We start from the raw sequence: 23,067 nt of genomic DNA, 5'->3' as shown, positions 1-23,067 counted from the left end.
GTTTGGGAGGCGGCTCAGTTTGGAGTGGTATTCTGAAAGGCGGGGTTGCAGTGGAAGCAATAGGCTAAGCCCTACTGGACATCTGGAAGCAAATTGCCCTATTCTGGAGTAACCTCTCTGGCCAGTTAAAAATCAGTGTTCACTGGTTACGAAGACTGCATGAAGTCTGAGACATGGCTATGGAATCTGCGTGCAGCATAAAAGAAGTTCCAGGTAGCCCACTCTTCCACTCCAAGAGGAAGAGCAGGATAGCTGAAGGCTTGACTTAATTACTTGGAACTGGAGACCACGGTCACTTCAGCTCCATACTGTTAGATGGTTATTGCTAGGGTGGAAGACTACATACAAACATCACCCCCTTTCCCTGTCAGCCTTTGAAAAGGGGATGTTACATTACACTATAGAAGACAGATTTTTTAAAAGATTCTGAAGAGCATTTGCACAGCCCAGGTGATTTGAGTGACAATGTTACTGTTTATACCAAATTTCATTTTATTTCTTTATTTTACAAACAAAAATATACATTACTCTATTTTTAATCTCCCCCAGTCCTGCCAAACACATACACACGCTTCTGCTCATGGACCACATCATGTACTGGCCTCAGAGGCGTTCCAGACATAAAAAGACCACAGAAGGAAGATCCATCCTAGACCTCGTGCAGAATCTCCTCAGCAGAAGACAATGTGGGACATTCAGAGATGATATTTAACTTGGGGGAACAGAGTCTTGAAAAAGGAGAAATGGAAGAACACAATGAACATTTGCCCAGCTGATTCTTCAGCATTTAATTTTGCAGATAATACCGTAGGTTATATTTATAGTCTGCTCTTCACATCACCAAGGGGAACAAGCAAGTCTTCATTTTCAGGGTCTTGAGGAGTCTCTGCAAAGCCCTACCTACCCTAGGGAAATTTTGCAAGAGTTCCCCCACTGTTGCTACGCTGGGACAACTTTGGTGATGTCAGCCACACTGGAAGCACTAGTCCGCTAGTATTTCAGGGGGACGTCATCTAACCCTACACACTGCAGGCCTACAATCCCAACACTGCTAACACCAGTGGAGCTGAACGGGTGTCCACAACAGTAGGAAATTCCAACATTTCCCTAGAGTGGAAAAGGCTGACTTGGCCAAACAGCCTGACAAAAAGGAAGACCCCAGTCTCAGCCTCGGTGTCATTGCCGGCAGTGGGAATATAAAAGGTGTGGAGGAGCCACATGAACAGTTCAACCCAAGCATAGGAGCAATCAGAGAAGTTTTTCCTTTAAAAAAGTAGATAAAAGTTTTAAAAATAAACCAAAGAATCTTTTCCTTTGAGTCCCAGCACTGCCTGCAGATCAGCAGGGCAGAATCACTCCAAAGGCAGCAGAACTTTGGGCCATAGAGAGACTGCACTGCTCATTCACAAGAGGTGAGAAATGAGGTGTCTGCATGGCTTCAAAGACCTGCATTAGCTTCCAGTTCTCACTCCTGGTGTTTCCCCTTCCTCACACTAGGCACTTCTGGAAGCTGGTTTTGCTACATTTGCCCCCTACCTACTTGTAATTCAAACCACCACCCCCACACCCCACAGGATGAACATTTCCTAAAACCTTTGCCGTCTCCACTTTCTTTGGCTGCCAGGCACAAGCAACAGTCATAGGAGAGAGACACATACAATCCTCAAATGTTTAAAACGGTCTCACTCTGCCATCCCTAATGGAATGCAGCCATTTCTTATCTTAAGAGCCTCCATCTCTACAGCCATAAACCTATTTGTCATCAGTGAATACAAACCAACCACAGAGGTGCCACAAGCACAGCTGCTGTATCTTTCAGTGGAACAGCCATGTGTTTGGACCATGATGAGGTCCAGGAAAGCCTGCCAGGTTGGAGAGATGGGAATTGTTCTTTCACTGTGGAAGGGGTTAATGGCAGGTTGTGGACAGTCTTTAAAAGAACCATGTTCTAAGTTCAAGGAAGTATTTTCAATACATCCTGCTATAAAACCTGTTCAGGCCTGTGTGACTGTGTTAGGGTGCAAGCTGTAATGCACCACAGGTCAGGAGAGGGAAGCTGTCATAGAAGTAGCAGCAGTTTGCCTGTCTCCCTGCATGCCATCTACCACCGAACCTAAAACACTAGTTGCCTTGATCCTAGCACTCTGGTGACTTCCCAGAGTTCACCAGTTATTGGCCACTGGCAGCCAGGACTCATCTGGGGCTTCTGCTCTGTGTCTGCCATCTGAACTCCTCTGAAGCCTTCATCTTCAGGGCCAGCTTTCTCCTCTACAGCCCTCTTGGAGCTCTGGAATTCAGCCAGGATTGTAAAGCAGAGTGCAGATCTGAAAAAAATGACACTTGGCCAATTTTATTCTTAAAATTCAACCCTAATTCAGTGTAAAATACATAGCCGCTTGTCACTGCAAGTTCACAGTATGAGTTCAGTCGCACATTAGCATGGTCTTCAGAGACCCTTCCATAGCCACTGACAGACAGCAGTGCTGGCTCTTTAAAAGCCTTTTTCCTTGACCCAGGATATAGCTATGCTGCCAGATCCCAGACAGTGCCCCTGTAATGATCACAGGACACATTTAACAGTTCACTCATCAGTAAGCCTTCTCCCACACATGCCCAAAACACTTCTTGTAACCCCCATTTTACTGCAGTTCATGATTTCCATCGGTATCAGCTGGAATTGGGGAGTAGCCCTGCTTTCCCAGGCTCTCTCTCTCTAGACAGAGCTCTTCCTAAGAGCTCAGGCAGGTTGGTTGTTGTTGAGAGAGCCCATGAAAGTGCCTTCGGCTCAACGTGCTGAATGCTTCACCCATATGCACCATGGAGAAGTCAATCTCAACTCGCCCGCCCCAAAATTCCACTCCCCTCCCAGTTACACAAGTGTTGCCATTCCTGAAAAGGAATGGGTGTCAGCCAGGCCCATCGTCTGGGTCACAGCTACATCTGGAACACTAAGGCTCAGGAAGGGTCAGCATTTAGATATTTATGAACAAAGCTGGTTTAGATGGTTATCACATGAAGATACAAAAGATCCTTCTAGGAGTACTGGAGCTGTTGATTTTGTTCCACGATGGGTTTTTAAAACCCAAGGGAAGAGGGAAAAGCCACACCAAGTGACTGAGGACCAGTCTGCGATGCACATCCCAGCAGTTGTGTGATCAGGGCAGGTGGCATCGTGCTGGAGGTCTGGGTTGCTTTAAGCATTGATGGCTTTCCAGCGGTCACTGTCAATGCTGTTGACACTGCCCACATGATAGGGCATTGAGGCGACATCATCCAGGTAGGCTGTGGTGTCGATCTGGGTGTTGGAGTAGAAGCTGGAATCCACACCCTCTTTCTTGGCCACGGCATAGGGATGGGGAAGGTGCACATCTACATCTTCGGGCTCATCGACTTGGCATTTGTAGGAGAAAAGGATCTTCGGCTCAGACCTAGAGTCAGGGAAAAGAATGAACATGCTTGTTTAAGTGGTGCAGTATCTCAAGAGAAGCAATAGCAGCTACAAGGAACCTGCACTGTCCTAAAGGACAGTCAGCCTCAGCACATTACTCCATGACGTGATCATTGGGAGAGTTCTATGATCAAAACAGCACGGGGCTCTGCAGCTCAGCAATGAGTCACATTGGCAGAGCTACGATTAAATATTTAGCTCCTAAATACCAAGGGTGAAATCCTGATGCACTGAAGTCAATGGGAGTTTTGCCACTGACTTCAGTGGGACCAGGCCGGCACCTCAAGGCTCCTCCAGGGGATTTAAGCCATACACGGACAAGAGGCATTTCTATCTGAAGAACCAGCAGTTTCTATCTACAGAGGATTCCAAACCAAACTTAGCTCCCTTCAGACAGCATATGAGGCCCCAGAGACAGTTTTACTTATTTTGAGAGTACCTCAAGCCCTTAAGTGGGGTTAAGAATCCGCTGCTTCCTCCCCCACTGGCAAGACTCTCACAAACATGCCTGCATGTTTTGATGTGTCCTGTTCATGAAACATCGGTAAGATGAAGACATTGCATTTCCTCGGTCTGGCCACACAGTGGCACCTGAGCCCAAGAATCAGTCAGTCAGAGAGCATTTGTGAGGGGTGGAGGTATGTTCAAGGAGTTCCCAGCCTCAGGTTTTGGATATCCATGGTGTTAGCTAATCCACAGATAGTTTCTCTAAACCCATCAGAAAACCCAGGAGCCAAGATCCCCATTTAATCCTGCTGTGGGACTCAGTCTCTCACTAATCAGTCAATTATTAATTTCAGTGACCAACAATTTAGCTCTTACTGGTGCTTTGCAGACATGAACAGTTTAATCCTCACAAATTCCTGTGAGCAGTTTAAGTATTAGCTCCATTGTCCAGATGGAGAAATGTCAGCCCAGAGAGGGGAAGTGACTTACCCACGGTCACATAGGAAAAATGGCAGAGCCTGAAACAGAACCCAGTTCTCCTGAGTCCCTGCCTAGTGCTCCATCCACTGCTTTTATTTTACAAATGGGGCAATGGGCACAAAGATCAACAGACATTTAAGCCGCCTGTCTGGCTACTCACCCAAAGAAGCCTTTCAGGAATGCCACATAAATGAGAGGCGCAAAGAAGCTGAAGTAGAGGAATGTCGTGGCATCGACACAGCTTTGGAGGCAAGAAGAAACATGCAGCTATTTACCATCTATTTTCAGTACAGCAGAAGCTGTCTGCTATGTAATGAACACAACCATCCACCCAGGAGGGGATCTGTTCCATCCAGAGTGTCAAAGACACAAGGGTGGGGCAGAGCAAACAGAAGAAAAAACCTTCTATGAAACAAGTACATTACTTTGGTGCAAATGAACAATTTCTGCCATCAAAGCCTCATCACTCCCAAGTCCCCAGGACAGAACCAGCAGGCCCCAAATGTCTACAGCACAAACGGCCTATGAGTCCTGTACATCCCAATTCAAACACAGGGGAAGCTCCTTAAGAGCAGAGCACTGAATCCCAGTGCAGATCCTGTCAGTTCCAAAGCACAACTCAGGGGGTGTCTCCACAATACTTCTGGGAAACCGTCTGTGTTCATTTCTTCCATTAATATCTACTGAACATGGTCTCTGTCATTGTGAAAATCCCAGACAAGATGAAGCCAATAGCTAGTCATCGCTGGAGACAAGGTGCCACCCTGGCACAAGAGGCCAGTGTGGCGAGAGCTAAAGAACAAATCCACAAACCCCTCGCTCCCAAGTAGCTTCCTGCACTGTTGTCTTTTCCTGGTATCTCTCATAGGGAGATCATAACAGAAGTACTCTTTAATTCACGCCCCAGCTTTATTTCCCTTTAAGGACAGTCAGGCAGTTCATTATCCCAGGACTGTGCCCAGGGCAGGAAGAGAAGGAGATACAAGACACTCAGTAAATAAGTCTTGCTTAACAGGGCTACAGGCTTCTCTCCTACCTGCCAACCCAAGGACCCATCTGCAGTAGCAGGCAGGATACTGGGGCCTCCTGCATACTTACCACAATCCTTCTATGATATCCACACAGAGAAGGGCGCTGCCCAAGCCCTGCACCAGATTCAGCAGAGCAAGAATTCCAGCATAGACATAAAAACTCTTCCTAGCTGTAAGACAGACAAGGACACAAGGATGAAATCTAACCCCATCAGCACTGATAATGCTTGATCATGATAGCTATGCCCTGCTTGATAGAGGCGACACAATCCATGTGCAGAGGGGTAGGGTCTCAAGCAGCATTTAAAGAGAGCACACTAAGGAATGCTTGGAATGCAGGATGTCCCATATTTCTTTCCCATACCACATCTTCTGCCAGGAGCTCTGCTGGAGACTAGGAAATAAACAGCCATATAATAATATGGTATAATGGATGAAACCACAGGCTCATGCATCATCAAGGAAAAGGTGGGGCTCCAAAGGGTTGTGTCAAGGCAACACACGCGAGTCTGTTACAGCTGGACATGCTGACCCAATGCTGGGCACATGGCAAACAAATGTGTAGCACAGGTGGCAATCTTGGACACAAAAGCCTGTGACTGAACTAGAAGAGATGCTGTGGGTCAGGAATGAAGGGCATTAGCAAAGCTGCATGGAGGACCAGGACAGGAACGACAAGGGGCATTGTGCATCAGGAGTGATAGTATCAGCACAACTGACAGAGGCCAAGACTGGAATAACAGGGGATACTGCAGGTCTGGGATACAGTGCATTGCAGAGCTGTGGCCTGGCAAAGCCTGGCCAGTATCTGCCTGCAGCATGTTCCCTTGCTTTGGTGAGCATCACATTCACAATTTTTTTCTCATTTAAAGAATGAAAATCTAATCAAAGGATTCTAATAACCTGAACCACCCATCCCCTAGTTCAGCTACTGCAGCCACTTCAGGACGCTCTGGATGTATCGTACTAACAAAGGTGGCAGAGTTTGCCAAACCAGACAAGACTGATTAACAACTCCTATGCAGTCAGTCTGGAAAGCTTAGAGCTTTTCCCTTCCAAGTGGCCAGCCACCAGCTGTACTCCATGATGATGTAACCTCCTGTGCTCCACAACAAGGGGCTTTGCCCTTCAGAAGCCACACCCTCCCTTATGGTACTCACCACACTTACAAGAGTCATACTGGGACTCAAACTCGTTACACCCCTTTCCCCCCGCCCCGATAATGGAAAAGCCCCTTTCTCTTCCTTCAATGACTTTACGGTCACAGCGGGGACACGAATATGCTCTCTCGCCCTCTGTCATCTCAGGAGGGAGAGACTCTCTGAAATGCAAGACACGCCAGCTTGCAGGGATTTCACCCCTCAGGAATCAGCTACTTGTGCTTCGAGCGCCAAAGTAACCCTCATTCACCCTGGAAACCTATGTGCATCCCATTGTGCTAGGAAATTCTTTGTCTGCCAGTATGAAAACATGCTGGCAACTGGAGGGTTAATACTGACCAGCCAGACCAAAGCTACAGTATCCAAACCACCCAGAAAATGGACATCCCACTGAGCAGGTTTACTGGTTGTGAAGAGCAAGCAACCCCTCTACTCAATCCTCTGCCACATACCCAATGCCCCAGTCACTGCCTGAGATGTATTTGCAGTAGAATTGGTTACACATGGAGGCCCAAGGAACCCTTGATTCCCATCCATGCACACCACTCCCAATACATGGTTCTGTCCCAACACTGGCTGGCTACATCACAGGAAGCTTGGTATGCCCACTTACATGGCAGAGAAATCCGGTCTTTCAGGGGAGTTTTTGGAAGAATCACCACCAAGGAATAGACCTGTTGAGGCACAAGGAGACAGCTAAGTCCTGGCCCTTGCAAACTTTTCTACCACTGGCTTGGGGTTATACTGCAAAAGTCTCCAGGGAACGGTGGGTGTGCAAAGTGCCATGCACCCCACTGGCACTATATAAATATGAATTCAGAGGGAAAAGGAAGGGGAGACAGGGAACCAAAACATCGATATTGAAGCCACTGGAACCCCTGGGTGCTCAGCACCTTGCTGGCTCAGACCTTTAGAGGCTCTTCACTTTGGCACACTGGGAAGGGGCACCAGGCACAGCTAGAATTCAGCTGCCAACAACAGAGCCTCTCCCACCCCATCTTCATTTGCCCTCCCCACCCCTACGAGAGGCATCAACTCCCAGGAGTTCCCAGTTCCAGCACTGCACCCAGCGAGTTACAAGAGAATAAGTAGTCCCAGCTGAGGAGCTGGGCGCTGTCTAGTGCTTTTGGGTTGGCATTTGACAACCTGGGCACAATTCTCACTATGCTGTTTAGAAGACTTCAAGCAGCTAGGTAAGCCGAGATAACAGGTACACTTACCGGGAAAGGTACCAATTTGTTACCTCTCCAAACTGTCCTTCCATGTGGCTCAGGAGAACAGAACATGCTTTGTCCTTACCAGAAAGAAGAAACAGGAGCTAGCAAGCCAGAAGTGCCTTCCTCCATGGCCATAGATATTGAAATCTTCTGCTGAGAGGTGAGCATCAGGGTAGAGGATCTCCAGTGTCCCCTAACAGAGAAAAAGGCATTATCAAGACACAACCACTTATAGACCCTTCTTTATCCCACCCACCACCACCACAGGACACCGGACAAAGGAGATCTGCATTTACAGAGGCTCAGACAACTGCTCCCCTGAAGCCTGCACCTTGCATTGCTCAGACATGCCCCCCACCCAGGCAATTCAGCATCAGGTAGGAAGACAGTGGATGTGATGTGGGGGAGAAGCTGGGGAGCCACAGGATTCCAATAGAGCAGAGGTAGGGGGAGAGAGTTTTCCCCAGAACATGGGGGAAGCAAGCAAGCCAGGGGACCAGCCACAGTGTTGGGTCTGGAGGAGAACAGCTCCTGTGAGGTCCCCAAAGACAGAATGGATTGGAGGCAGGAGACTGGACTCAAAGGACTATTGGTCTGACCTGGAATGGAAAGTCCCGTGTTCCCTCCTCCAGAACTGATACTTCCTATTGTAACGCCCAATCTGTAAAACCCTTGCACTTGTGCACAGCTGGGAAAGGAGACCCAGTTTCCTGGACCCCATCTGAAAACGGGCTAGACAGATGTGACTGCACAGACAGTGAAGAGAAAGAGGGAGTTACTGAATCCAGATACAGTTGAGCCACTTGATATTTAATGAGGCTCTTCCAGCGTATCATGTGGTAACAATCAGCTCACTGCCTCTGCATGTGAGAGCCCAAACACTGAACAATGACCGCCCTATTACTCCGGTACTGCCTCAAATAGAAAGACTATTACAAAGGGCTGACCACTGCCACTAGTGAAGAAGAAAACATGCTGAGACACATAGCACATTGTTCAGAGGGGGGGGGAGAGAGAGAGAGAGAGAGACACGCAGCTAATATGCTGAGCTAGCAAACTGACTGGTAACGTGCTGGGAAGCACAGCTCTCAGCTCAGGAAGAGGCAGGAGATGTGAGGTTGTGAAGGTCCCCTGTACAGCTCTGGTTCAATAAGCATGCCCTGTTTCTCCATCGGGTTAGGATGGAAGCAAAGGCTGAATTTGGAAGTACTTCCCTAGATGTGAAAAGCTCCAACTCCCACTCCTCAATCCCCGCAGCCAGCCAGTCCTCCTAACCTGGTATCTCATTCCCTGACCCACCACTGAGCCAACCAGTCCCCTTGACTTGAGCCAGCTTCAATCCACTGCCCTAGAGGTGAAAAGCTCCTGTTATGTTCCCAGTCTCATAGAATGGAGATTATTCTTGGCCATGCTTCTTTCCTCCCCAGACTCCAAAGCAACAGATCCTTTTCCTCACACAGCTGACCAGCTCTTCCCAGGCAAACACCGCTCAACTCCAGACAGTGTCTAGCACTAGCTTGCTGGCCCCTGGTGCGCTCACCTGGGTAACAGAGTAGGCCAGTGACAACACTGTGGTGATCGCCAGTACACGCTTGACACTGGACTTGCTCTCGAGATGACCTGAAAGGAGCAAGGAGAGATCACATCCCCAGTCACCCTCATCGCGTCAGCTGTCTCCAGGAGCTGCTGCAACACTAGAAAGCCCTTGTCCATCTCCACTCCCAGTAGGAGAATTACGGCTCACTTAACCCAAGGCAGCCCTATTACCACCCAGACTGTTTAAGCCTTTCACAGGACTCAGCATGTCACATCTATAAAACAAGAGACTGACTGCTTGCTTCCCACCCATTCCCACCCCAGAAAACCAACTTCCAGTACTGTTTACAAGACTGAGAGTGAGCAGCAACTTTAGCTACACAGAGCTGCTGCAAACTTTTCTCTTCAGAGAACAGGTAAAAGGCAGTCAAGTCAGGACCAGCATTATCTGGGAGAACCTTCATCGCGGTCCTGAGCCCTCTGGGGTGGGAGATCCAGTGTTTAGATACTGCAGTGATGAGCATGACAGAAACACCTACGAGAAACATCACGAGTACATACGTGCACCTGAGGACTGCTCTGTGCTAAGCAGCGTCTCTCTGGGCTCAACTGGAAGAGCCTCTGCCAAGTACAGAGGAGGCTTCATCTAGTCTATGTCACTAAGAGGGAAGAGGCAGCAAAAGGAGGTGGCTAGAAGGGCCTCCAGAGGAATTTCCCTCCCAAGACAGTGAGGTTCAACCAAATATAATAATGACTTGAAAAAGACTCTGGGAAGAATTTGCATGCTGTGAGGAGGGGATTTTCAAAGGTCTGCTTGTGCATCAGCATTCCTGGCTTCCCCAATTTGCATGCGGCGCCACCACCACAAGCATGAATGTGAATCCAGGATTCATGTGCAGTCCTGGCAACTGCATGGGCCACATAGGACACTGCACAAATGAGACCTCTGGTCATTTCAAATAACCAGAGTCTTACTTGTCTCCTGTCTTTCTTCTAGTGATGCCCCGTTGGACAGGATTACCCCACCCCCCCACAGGCAGAGGCCAGGCTGCGCACACCACCTCCACGGAAGGGAAGAGACACATCCAAAGCACTGGAAAGCAAGAAGCGTCCCGGCACCTACCGAAGGCAAGACCTAGGATCACCACGCTCAGCTCAATGGCCAGGAGGAAGAACCTTGTGATCTCCCACAGGATCTGAGAGACAATAAAAACCAGGGTCAGGAGGGCCAGGAGCCAATGGAAAGTTTATACAGTAAGACTCCACCCTCCTTGCCCTGAGGGAAGACACTCTTCAGATGGAACTGATCACTCCCACGTACCATCTTCATCCTTTGCAGAAGATGCAGGGGAGGGTGCTGAAAATTAACTAATCCCCCCAATTATACCCCGTGCCCAAGGCCCAGCACTGCACACACTGCCCTCCCAACAGAGGATTGAGCGGGAATGAACAATGCACCACCTGAGGGACTGAGAAAGTGGCCCTGGTTCAGCTTAGTTAAAGCCCTCCCTCTGGGGCAAGGGATGTCATCTCTGCTGCATTCCCAATCACTGCCAACCCAACCAGCATGTGTCTTCATCACTTTAGAAACCAGGACTATTGGGGCTATTCTGCAGCAAACCTATGGCTGGGAAAATTCTAGTATCCTCCTCTGGTGTTGCCTATCCAGGGATCTCGAAACATAAACTCTTAATGCTCCCTGAGGGGCTGGTAATTATTATTTCCATTTCACAGACAGGGAAACCAAGACAGAGAGATGAAATGATTTCCCTGAAGTGAAGCAGTGGCATATCTGGGATTAGAACCCAGAAATTTCTGGAGTATGCAGGGTAACCTCTGGAGGAGTTACTCATGAACTTTGGAAAACCAATCACACAACAGCAATTCCTATTTAAAAAAAGATGCACCACCTGTTATAGCACCCCTACTTGCAAAGCCACGTAGGGAGTACTGGACAGGACATCTCTGACTTCCCAGCAGGGCTGCTAAACCACACCACATGCAGCAAAGAGCTGAACAGAGGCACAGACAGTTGTTCTCATGAAATCTCATCCCTTACGTAATGCTCAGACCCTGATCCATGCAGCAGAGGTGAAGGAAAAAGGCTATAAGGACCTAGCTAGCTACTCACGACAAGTAGAGTGTTGAAAAGCAGTGATCTGCGACAGGGAACGTCAGGGAGATAGGGAACATAGAGACTACATCAGCACTCAGGGAACTCTGATTAGCGTAAGTTATGTTTTCTAGGTCAGACTTCTGCCTCCAACAGCACAAGAGCTACAGAGCATTTGATTTAGGGGATGCTCTCTTGTGGTAATCATTTAACTCTATAGAACAAAATTTACTTTACAAGAAATTTCCTATTTGCCCCTTGCTTGATCAGGAGACATTCATTCAGTTATTAGGATCACGATGGACCTCAATGTTGTTTGTTCTCAATACACAGGAAAAAACCTCACATTTTTCACTTAGCTGCAGCTAAGGACATTAAAGCCTGGGGATTACCAGTCGTTAGGCAATTGTAGGGGAACCTGCCTTCGCATTACGATGCCTAGCTGATTCATTCTCTCCTGGCAAGATGGAGATATTGCTAATATTCTTTTGTGTTATTTAGGAAGCTCATTGTTTCACAGACCTGCATGCTGTGATCATTTTGAGATATATATATATATATATATATATATATATATATATATACACACACACACACACACACACACACACACACACACACACACACACACACACACACACACACACACACACACACACACACACCAGGACTTTATGGTATCCACACACCACGAATGTTGCAGATAAAAACATTCTTCCAGCATGCACATGAACAGGAAGCTACTAATCACAAGGGCCAGAACTGCGTGATGCGGAAATGTCTAGGGTCAGTGCTGTACTCACCTTATCAGCAACTGTGGCAGCATCAGAGGCGCTGACTGTCATGGACACAACAGCACGGGCAATCCCCACTAATGCCACCACAAACACCTAGGAAAAGACAACAAAGATGAGCTGGGGCCCCTGTGCTACACATTGCCCAAGATGACCAACAGGAGCTCTGCTCTAGTAACAGTTTCCACGTCAGCTAGGAAGCCTAGCAGTTAGTACTCAGGGCCTTCTGAGTCAGATATCCAAGCTAGATTCTGGGGCTGGTCCCCTTCTCCACAGGCTCACTTGGTGTGCAAGTATTGCACAGGCACCAGGCTTAGACCGTGTGAAGGAATGAACACCTAACTTCCCTCAACAAGCAGTGAAAGGCGCTCTGAAGGGAGCCTCATCCCGTCCTTATACAGAATGGCTTCATGAGGGGGATTCCCAAAGATCCAAGAAGCTAATTCTTTCTTTCTCCCTCCCACCTTCTCAGCGCAGAAAAGGATTCAACCAACAAAAACACCACTATGGATTATGAGGGCAAGTGCCTAATGTGACTCAATACAGATCTCACCAGATACCAATTAATAGACCTCAGATCTGTTATAAAGCAGAGCTCCACAATCCATTCACTCAACAGTGGCAGCCCTCAAGAATGCAGAAGATGGAAAATGAGCTGTGGCCAAGGGCTTTCAAGCCTCTGAGAACACAAACCTTTCCAAGAAGAGCTTCCAGCATCATGGGCTGAATTATGATAAGCCTCCAGGGATACAAGGCGGCTAACCCTATCAAAACAGGGGGAAGAGATCAAATCTGATCAACCAGCCCATGAACTGTACTATCCTTTCCATGGTGAGGGTGAGCCAAGGGTGGCTGTGCTCTAGAGTATACTGCATGGGTGTCTTGAACTGTACCACCTACTTCAGATCTTCATAGCACCGTCCTGAGCTGTCTAGCTTTACATCCAAGTGGGTGCTCTGAAGGACACCCCTGCAGTGGGATGTGTGGAGGAGTGCAACACAGGGAGAGAGAATGCAGTGATGCTACTCACTGGAGTACAAGATTTTGAAAAAGGTTGTGCTGAGAAGAACACAAAAATCTTTGAATGTTCCAGGGCACCAGTTTAGCAGCCATATGTTCCTCCTCTGTTTAGAAACTGGATCTTCTTTGCTACTGCTCTAAGGGGCAAAAGACTGGCCACCTTTCCCCAAAGCCCATACTTATTTTTAACAATAAAGAAACCAGATCAGCTTAGTAAGGCATCAGTAAGTCCCACTAGTGCAACTCTTTGGGTGGGTTTCGAGAAGGGGCAAGAGGAGAAGTGGGCTGTCTTTAGCCTGCCACCAGTCCAACAGGCTGCACCAAGCCCTGGAAGAGGGAGGACCTACATTCACTTTTGAGAGACCAGACAGAGATAGTTGTCTGAAAGGAGACCGTCAGTTTACAAATCCTGATTTCAAAGGAAACATTTATGTCCTCGCTTTCCTACCAATATACCCGAGATTATTAAAATGGAGAGAAATGCTTCTCACAGTCTCTGCTGCTGGGTTACTTTGTGCTCCTCCCAAAGCCAACCATCTAGGCAGTTTCACTTTCGTTTCTTTCCTTCGCTTTCTGATCAGTTGCACTTTCCTGGTCCTTGGCACTGGCGCCCTGCTGAGCCATTTGCACACAGAGACTCCACTGAGGAAGGTTCAAATCCAAATTTAAAACTTTTGATAATGCTTTTAAAAATTCCTGGACACTTTTCTATATATTAGATTGTTCAAAGATTTCCTCCCACTACCAACCCATCCTGGGCCTGCACTACAGGACTGTACCCCTTTTCCACAACTCAGAACTTCCAATTACAGATTGAACCTAGGTTTGCTATTATTTGGGCCTCAGTTTTTCACGCTTCCCAGTTTTTGTTGGTTACTACTTGTTCCTAGTTTGAGGAGAGACACCCCTCCTTTCGCTCCTGTATAAACAGGCATTTCCCTCTACCAAGGTGAACTCTGCCCAGCAGGGCACTGTACTGCTGCCGCTTTAATCCCACTGACAGACAACAGTCATATGCATGTTGCTCTGAGGCAGCCCCGGGCCTGACTGTACACCTGGGACAGCAGCTTCATGAATCTCACCCACACATCTAATCCAGCCAGGTCCTTTGCTGTACATACACCAGCGGTAGCACAGCTGACAGAAACAGTAGCTACTACAGAGACTATCCTCTCCTGATTAGAGGCTGCATGTGACTTTTTAAACTGTGGAAAGGGAAAGGGGATCCTATGTATTGGAGAACAAATATTGTTCTTGTCCACATTCCGTTTTCACCCTCCAAGCAGCGGGATAACTAATGTGCAGTCTCTTCCTGGCAGCCACTTGTGCAGTCTCTTCCTGGCAGCTTCAGACATTTCATTTTTCTGGGGTTTTGCTTCCATTACCTCAGTGAGAAGTTAGCACTGTTTTAAATGTGACGTATTAGAAGAGAGGCAACGAGCAGGGAAGATACTAGATAGCAAGGTGCTGAAGTACAAAAATTGTGTTAGTTTAAAAACTAGTCACGTAATGGTAGAGAAAGACCCAACCCAAAACCCCAGATCCAAACATCCTCCACGTCTCAGAGAAGTGAAATCTTGATCTGGATCCAGACTCTCAAGTTCTGTGCCCATTTCTAACAGTGCATCTTAATTTAAAAAGAAAACCTGTGTTCATGCAGGAGCCAAAGGGCTTTTACCTCTGAGGGATCTGACTCAGGTTCTCCCCAAATGATAAATGTTCTGGGATGACGGGTAAGAGGAGACCCAAAAAAACCAAAACACCACCTTATCACTCCCAGTCAATTCAAAGAATAGGTGCTGGTACTCACTAGTATGTAGAAGGTAGTAAAGATGGGGCTGGAGGTGACATGGATTTTGGCCCTGGCAGAGGGCAGTTTCCAGAGAAGAAAGACAAAGAAAAGCACATTGGGAACCAGAAGCAGAAGGTCCCAGTAGCGGACTCTGCAAAAAGTAAAATAAGACTAATAGTTAAAAGTGCATTTGCATGATCTCCCCCCACACAGAGGCAGGCAGCCCCACTTTCCTCTGCTGTCCCACCCGAGAGTGAAAGCCACTCTTCCCTGGACAAGCTCCAGCCCTAGTTCCCACCTCTCACCTGGACTTCCCGATGTCTTCATACAGAAAGAGCAGGCACTTGTGTGGCATGGTGATGTTGGTGTCATTGAATGCCAGTGCTGTTGTTGGGGACACAGTCGTCACATTATCCAAGGCCATAACGAGGGTAGTGGCAGCGGAGTGGGTAACATTGTCATACGTGGAGAACCTCACCACAGACTGGGACATCCTGCCTCTGCTCTGGATGTGGGACAGAGGATGAGAGTCACACACAATAGGTTCCAAGGCCAAGTATGACACGACATAGAACAGGGGTGGCCAAACTGCAGCTTGGGAGCTACATGTGGCTCTTTTACAGTTAAAGTGTGGCTTGCCGAGCCCTCTAGGCCCCCCCGTTTCCTCCCATCAGACTGGGGAGCTCAGGGCTTCTGCCCTGCTGTTGGGCGGTGGGGCTAGAGGCTTCTGCCCAGCGGGGAGAGGGCTGCAGGGAGCACGCCTGCCAGAACTTGGGGCTTCAGCCTCATGGTGGGATAGTGGGGCTAGGGCTTCTGCCCCATGGGAGGCACCTGCCAGGGCTCAGGGCTTCTGCCCCATAGAGTATGCCTGCCAGGGCTTCAGTCCTGCAAGAAGGGGGGTTTGGGGAGCTTCTGCCCCAGGGGCGGGCATGCCTGCCGAAGCCCTAAGTCCCGGCAGTCACGCTCTGCGGTGCAGAAGCCTGAAGCCACACAACTACCCCACCACAGGGCTGAAGCCTGGAGGCCCGGCAGGCATGCCCCAGCTCTAGAACTTCTGAAGATTGTCATATGGGGCTCTGAGGGTCAGCCATCAACAAACTAACCCCCTCACCGCTCCTGGGACACGGGTTACCATCATTGTCCCCAATTTATAGATGTACAAACTGAAGCGCAGTTATTCAGTCACTTCTCCAAGGTCACACTGCAAGTCAGGGGGACAGACAAGTGCAGAACCCTGGAGTCCAGGGTCACTCTTCTGTCTACTGCATCACAAAATGCCCTAGCGTTCTGAAGGAAGAGGGGACTGGTTTCAGCAGGGGGATGGGCAGTTACTGTATGACCTGTCCTCCCCAAATGCATGCTCACACCCTCCCTGCGTACACGCCTGACCTAGCTCCACATCTCTCAGGTAGAAGAGGCTGCTCCTGCTGGGTTATTAGTTGTCATTCATAATGTTGCTGGGCCAAATTCTGCACTCTCATCTATGGAATCACAAGTCATGGCCACTGACTTCAGTGGGGTTGCACTGGTGGAAATTAGGGTAGAAATTGGCCCTATGATCGCCTCTCAGAACCCAACCTACCACAGGCCTGTGTTCCAGCACATGGGATTTACAGACAGACATGACAATTATATACAGATCAGTCCACCACCAGTGAAATGCAGCCTGGGAGGCAGTGTCATGCTATGCTTCATGGCACATAATGTGTCATGGGGTTAAAGGAGACTGGGAAGCAGGAGACCCGGACTGCCTCACTAGCCTTGCCACGGACATGATGTGTGACCTCAGGCTAATCTCCTCTCTGTTCAGCCGTTTCCCCTGCCGTAAATGGGAACCCCATCCCTGCAATATGCTTTACACTCCACAGACACAAGGTCCTGTTCTCTCTCGAACCCAGCACTCCCCAGTGCAGCCATTGCAGAGCACAGTGGGATTAAGAAAAGCTGTCTCCTGTCATCACAAAGTCACATGTCCCTGGGTACTGGTGGGGTACGTCCATACTGCAAAACACCACCACCACCACCTGCAGCAGTGAGTCTCAGAGGCTGGGTCAATTGACTCAGGTTTGTGGGGCTTGCACTATGGGCTAAAAATATCAGTGTAGACATTCCCGCTCAAGCTGGAGCCTAGGCTCGGAGACTTGGCAAGGGAGGAGAGTCTCAAGACCTGGGCTTCAGCCCAAACTAGGATTGTCTACACTGAGATTTTTAATCCTGTAGCATGAGCCTGAATCAGTTGGCCCAGGCTCAGTGACTCACCACCACAAGGTTGTTGTTGGTTTGGGGGTTTTTTGCAGTATAGATGTACAGATAAAGCTCTGGCAGCCAGTTTGCTGTAGCTAATGCAGGATTAATCTCAACAAAATTCCCCTTCGTTTGGCTTTAAAACACAGCCAGCACTGTGAAAGTGGACAGCCAGGATGAGGAAGTTAAGTAAAGTAGGTTTTTTGCCACGTGCTGGCAGCAGGAGCCAGTACACGGACACGCTCATAAATGGGAGGAGGAGAGGCACAGCTCTGTGTCATCTGATGAACCTTTGGCATTCAGGTGTTGCCCTTCCAGGGACTGCCTGAAACTGCCCTATAAAGAGCTGTTCTTTCTTCTCGAGAGCTTGGATTCTTTCCAGGGTTTACAAGGGAAGGTGACAGACCCACTTTTCATCCCTATATTCTAACAGGAACTTGTTGAGTTGGGGTTTTCTTTAATGATCACTATATGCTGCACTGCCTTAGGTATATAACATTAAATAAACACACAGTTGGGAAGATTAACTTTGTGCTGAGGTGGCAATTTGTGTGCCAGACACAGCATCTGACCTGCCTTCCCCAAGCAGAAAGAGCCTGGGTAGAAATCAGTCAGTCTGGACTGGGAGTTAAATAGGAAAGAACAAATGTCTTTCTTGTAGAGGTCATCAGAGACCCAAGATCCTCTCCTTAAGAGTCACTGTTATCATGCAAAAACAACATAGTGGTGATAAGCAGAGCTGGGCTGGCCAGATCTAAGCGCTCCAGTCACAAAGACTCGAGGACAAGTCAATACTGAGCCTGCCTCTCAACCAGGCTCCTAGTTCTGGGCAAACGCTAGATGTTCTACTTTTCTTCCAAAGAATGCTCAATATAAAAGCAAAGTAAGAAGACATCTAGCACTGAGAACCAAGCCACGCTAAGTGACACTATTTATAGTGATTAGGGGTTATAATAAGGGCTAGTGAACTGATCAAGTGTCCTTGTTCTGCTCTCATTGAAGCACCAGGCATTTTTGCCACTGATTTCAATGGGAGCAGGAACAGGCTCTAGGCAGTCTTAGCTCCTTCATCCACCACAGGATTGCTCCTTAACAGGATATTCCCCAGAGCTTTGTCCAGTCTAGTCTGAAATACAATCAGCTGTATGCATTGTGAGAGATGTTTCATTAGGTCCTGTCCACATAGCCACCACCACCATGCTCCACAGCTGTTAAACTCTGTTGAAGCTGAATTAACTGGACCAGACTGTGTGGATGAAGAAAAATCATATTATACCAGGTTTAAAAAAAATGGTGCTATAGCTCAGGCCCCTCTTCTTTCTCCCACTGGCGGTGTTTCTTTGTCAGACAGCAAATCAATTCATGCTCTTTCCTCACCACGTTTTGGACAGAGCAGAAGTCATTCCGTCTTAAACTGCACCAACTTCTCTGCCCAAACTCTGGACTCACAAGGGACAATAGCAACAGGAACGTCTGCCTGGCTAGTTAGATACTTACCATTATTATTTCTCTCTTTTATCACCATAGTGCCTAGAAGCCCTAATCATAGAGTAGCACGGGGCATCCTGTTATTGCTGGTGTAACATACAAATGGTGACTATTTTCCCTCTCACTAAAATAAGGTGGATTTTTTTTTTATTTTTAATTAGGACATTCTAACAATTTCAGAGATAGATGAGGTTTGTGGCTGGAATTACTGGATAGCGTTCTGATCTCTCATGGCCCCTCTCCTCTAGAGCTGAATTACACAGCTAGCAGAGTTTTAGCCTGGCTTCCCAGACTGGTGAGGAAAGGATATCTTTCTCCCTTTCTGAGAACCATATTAGAAACCCCTGCTTATCCACTACACTGTGTGGTCCACAGCCTTCTCCACATACAAGCAGCCCTGGCCACAGAAAACTGCTAACAAACACCATGCTTAAATGCAACTATCATTGCAATGTCTTTAAAGGTGAAAACAAGGGTTTGGGCGGATGAGTTGGGGGAAGGGAGGTTTAAACACAGCTTTTCAAGAGTCACCGTATTAATGTTTGCTTCAAAATTCCTGCATCCTCATTTTATCCTTGGGAAAAGCTCACAAGATGGGGTTTCCACCCGGTGGCAGAAGTACATTTATTTAATTCCCTCCCCCTCCCAGTTTCAATTTCACATCAGAATTTGAAGCAAATATTTAAAAATAAGGAAAGAAAAGTAAACCACAATACTAAAAAAATAAATAGCGGAAGCAGCAGACTCAACAGTGACCCAAACCCATAAAATAATGAACCACAGTTTATGTGCAGAGTCTCTTCATAAATATCCCTTAGCTTAGGACACGGCTGCACGCACAGCAGACAGGAAGACAGCACAGCCTTCTCATGGAGGGGTGAGAGGAGTAGCAAAAGTACCCACAGCAAACAGAGTCAACATACCCTATGTAGGAGAGGAGGGAAGGAAGGATGACCACCTGCTTAAAGCAGCTAAAGGACTCTGGAGATCCTCAACCCTCACTCCAGCCCCTTTACATCACACAAAGGTACCAAAGTGGAATAAACGATTCCTAGAAGCCCTGGTTCCAGCCATAAGAAAATTGCCCCAGTGCATGCAGTGAGGCTGCCTCCCAAGTGCCAACTCACCAGCCCTCACGGTCCCACACAGCACTGCAGCCCGTGGAGCAGCCCCAGGAGACTAGGTAATTTAGGCCCCTATGGCTAAGAGCTGTCTGTGTTATCCTGGTGGCCTGGAGCATGACTTAAAGCTGTCTTAGCCGTTCCCCACCCTTCAGCTGCAAGTTCTGAACCATATCGCATGAGAAATTCTCACCACAGGTTCTATTCTCAGTCCTGTCACCCAAACACTGTGACAACTCAGACAAGATACTTCTCTGTGTTTCAGCTGCCCCATCTGTAAAATGGAGTATTCCTCAATTGCCTCTCAAATAGGGCTGTAAGGCTAAATTCATTAAACTCTGTAAGGTACTTCAGGATCTTCTGATGAGAGACACCTAGAGAAGTGCAAAATATTACATGCACTAGGGATGAAAGGTCTTAGAGTTCTGCCATTTGAGCAGACTTTAGAACAGTGGTTTTCATCCTGTGGGTCCACACACACTGTCTAAGATTTCCAAAGGGGTACAACCTCCATTTGAAATTTTTCAGGAGTCCGCAAATGAAAAAAGGTTGAAAACCACTGGTTCAGAACACAATCTAGCTTTTGAAAGCCAGTGTTTACTGATGTGTTTGTGGGTTAACAATAGATGTAACACACTCTCACACTCACAAGTGTTACCACTGCCATCTGTTTTCAACAATTTTCTCTTTCCTAGGTTTACCAGTCTTTTTTTGGACACACATTTTTTGCTCCATATTAGTGATGAGTAATTTTCAGTTGATCACACATCGCAGAATATTTAGAATTTAGTTTCCATCCACAGTGATTACCTGGAGCTCAACTACATTGCAAACAGCATCATAGAGTGACAATATGAAGCACCATGATAAAAAGCTTCAATAAGAAAGACCGCTTGTGCAACCTTGGCAGATTTTAAGTCCAACAGATTAACTGTCTTCAAAGTCACCTAAAACGGTATAAAAATCCAACAGAATTGTTTGAGAAATCTTAAATTCAGCCCTGATCCTGCAATGAGCTCTGAGCGAACAGAATCCTGTGCCTTCATGGAGCCCCACTGTAGAATCAAGGCCTTACTATTAAATAAGACACTCGGGCCAACATTTTTAAATGTGTATGCCTCTTGTTAAACACCTAATTCCATGCTTCAGCATCTAAAGTAGCCTAACTTTCCGCGGCACTGAGCACCCACCACTCCCAAAAAGAGTTTGAAAATCAGGCCACTTATGAGGTGTCTAAACAGACAACTAACTTGAGGCACCCAAGTTTGGAAAGTCTGGCCTAAGATTTTAAGTAACATTTTGGCACAAGTGAAGGGGCCAGCTCTGAAGGCCAGTTAGAAATCATCATCAAATCCTGTTTATAGCCATAACAATAGCTTTGTTTGGGAACATAAGGCTACATCCAAGATTTTCAAATAGGGATGCAATGATCATAAGGAATTCTTCCCAAGCTTCTTCCACTTCATACAGTCAAGCTGCACTCCTTGCTAGTCAAGGCTTTTAAAAGAATAGCATTTGTACATTCTTAGACAGATCCTCAATATGCAGGGTCACATAAAAGCTCCAAGAGTGTATGGTTATAATCCATGCACTATGCAGTTAGCTGTTAGAGCTTCGCAACAGCTGGGCCAACCTGCCACTGCATTGCATCTGTCCAGATTTGCTAGACTTCCATTTTAATACACTCACTCCTCATGGAAGAGGTGTGCAGTTAATTTCAATGTTTCTCAAAAACAACACTAAAAGCTCCCAGTCAGCAGCACCCATGCAGGGCACAAACTGTGTTGCTAGAACGTACTGGTTTATGAAACCCAGAGTATGCACAAAAAACACAACTAGCAAAGAGAGAGAGCATTTCTCACCTTCTTTAGAACTCCTGAGACCAGTAACAACCTTCCCAACATACACACATCCCCAGAATAAACAGATTAAACAAGGATTTCCCATTAAAGCTTGGCATACACACAAAAAACGTGTCTACGCCAGGAAAAAAAGGTGTGTTGTTAAACTGAAATATGTTACATTAAAATCATAATGTAGCCAGAGCAAGTTGTAGTTTTAACATGTATTAGCTGATCAGGATGAATCGTACTTCCCACTAACATGTTAAAACTATCTAAACACACCCCAAGTTACATCAGTATAACTAAAGATCTGTTTTAAAGTGATTTAGTAACACATGAAAACCCATGTGTGGACACCCTTGTGTCAGTTTAAACCTGGATTACATCAGTTTAGTTTGTGTCAGAAAAGGTACAGGCACAAGTTAAACCTACCTGACCAGTTTCAGTTTTAAACTGAAACAAGTGTGTCCACACGGGGGTTTGCAACAATTATATCAGGCTTTTCAAATGATTTTAAAAACTGATGGAACTTCTGAATGTAGCCAACCCCTCAGAGGCTCCTCACTCTCATATTAGCAGATCTCTCCGCACAGGAAGGCTGGCGCAGAGGGGATCACAGACATGCAGTGCTGAAAGGGACCCTCAGAAGCGTCACGTCCAGCCCCCTGCATTGTGACAGGACCAAGTAGACCTACACCACCCCGACAGGTGTTTGCCCAACCCCTTCTTAGACACCTCCGGCGATGGGGACTCCACAGCCTCCCCGAGCAGCCTGCCCAGGAGCGTAACCCCCGCAGAGCTGGGACCTTTCTCTCACATCTAAGGCCAATCTCCCTTGCTGCAGATCAAGCCCCTTCGCTCTGGTCCCGCCTCCCGCGCACAGGGAGAACAGCTGTTCGCAGTCCCGCTGCCGGGCAGCCCCTGGGCACAGCCCCCGGCCGCCAGATTCCCCGCCCCGCTGCCCCGCCGGGCTGAAGGCCCTTCGCGGGAGGCGAGGTGCTGGTGGCCGGCCAGGGAGTGTCCGGGGCCGGGGCCGTCCAGAAACCGGAACCGAAACGACCCGCTGCGCGGCGAGTCCCACCTTCCCCCTATGTCCCGGCCGGGCCGGGCCGCGCCTGCACCCACAGGCACGGATCGGAAACCAGCCGCCTCCCAACAGGGCCCCCCGCACACGGCAGCGGATCACCCCCGGGCACGGCCGCCCTGCAGCCCCCACAAGGCCTCAGTGCCAGGCCCGGGCCGGGCTCCCGCCGCCTGCCAGGGAAACCCTCCTCCCGGGCCGGGCGCCCCTTCTCCCGCTGCTCAGCCCCGCCGGCGGCCGCTCGCCGTTAC

At 48.0% G+C, this 23,067-nt stretch overlaps 1 protein-coding gene across 1 annotated transcript; it reads right to left on the bottom strand.

Annotated features, from left to right (window-relative positions):
• Positions 1-476: 476 nt before the first annotated feature.
• TPRA1 (transmembrane protein adipocyte associated 1) lies at positions 477-22,641 on the bottom strand. The gene is made up of 11 exons (XM_067544287.1): positions 22,553-22,641; positions 15,344-15,543; positions 15,057-15,189; positions 12,236-12,322; positions 10,443-10,515; positions 9,324-9,403; positions 7,866-7,976; positions 7,180-7,240; positions 5,474-5,576; positions 4,536-4,616; positions 477-3,428 (listed from the first exon to the last, which is right to left on the bottom strand). The coding sequence occupies exons 2-11, from the start codon at positions 15,529-15,531 to the stop codon at positions 3,194-3,196; spliced, it is 1,152 nt and encodes a 383-aa protein (XP_067400388.1). The 5' UTR covers positions 15,532-15,543; positions 22,553-22,641; the 3' UTR covers positions 477-3,193.
• Positions 22,642-23,067: the final 426 nt, after the last annotated feature.

The sequence above is a fragment of the Emydura macquarii genome, unplaced genomic scaffold (genome assembly GCF_026122565.2).
Source record: "Emydura macquarii macquarii isolate MOO-44397 ecotype Brisbane River unplaced genomic scaffold, CSIRO-AGI_Emac_v2 contig_968, whole genome shotgun sequence".
NCBI lineage: Eukaryota > Metazoa > Chordata > Testudines > Chelidae > Emydura > Emydura macquarii.
Note: the sequence above shows the minus strand (reverse complement) of the source record. Positions and strands in the feature narration are given on the sequence as shown.

Coding starts and splice junctions, on each gene's coding strand:
- TPRA1 (XM_067544287.1), bottom strand. CDS start 15,531: ATGTCCCAGTCTGTGGTGAGGTTCTCCACGTATGACAATGTTACCCAC. Junction 7,977..9,323: donor TGGCCTACTCTGTTACCCAG/GTGAGCGCACCA, acceptor TTTCTCTGTTAG/GGGACACTGGAGATCCTCTA. Junction 3,429..4,535: donor TTCCTGAAAGGCTTCTTTGG/GTGAGTAGCCAG, acceptor CCCTGACTCTAG/GTCTGAGCCGAAGATCCTTT.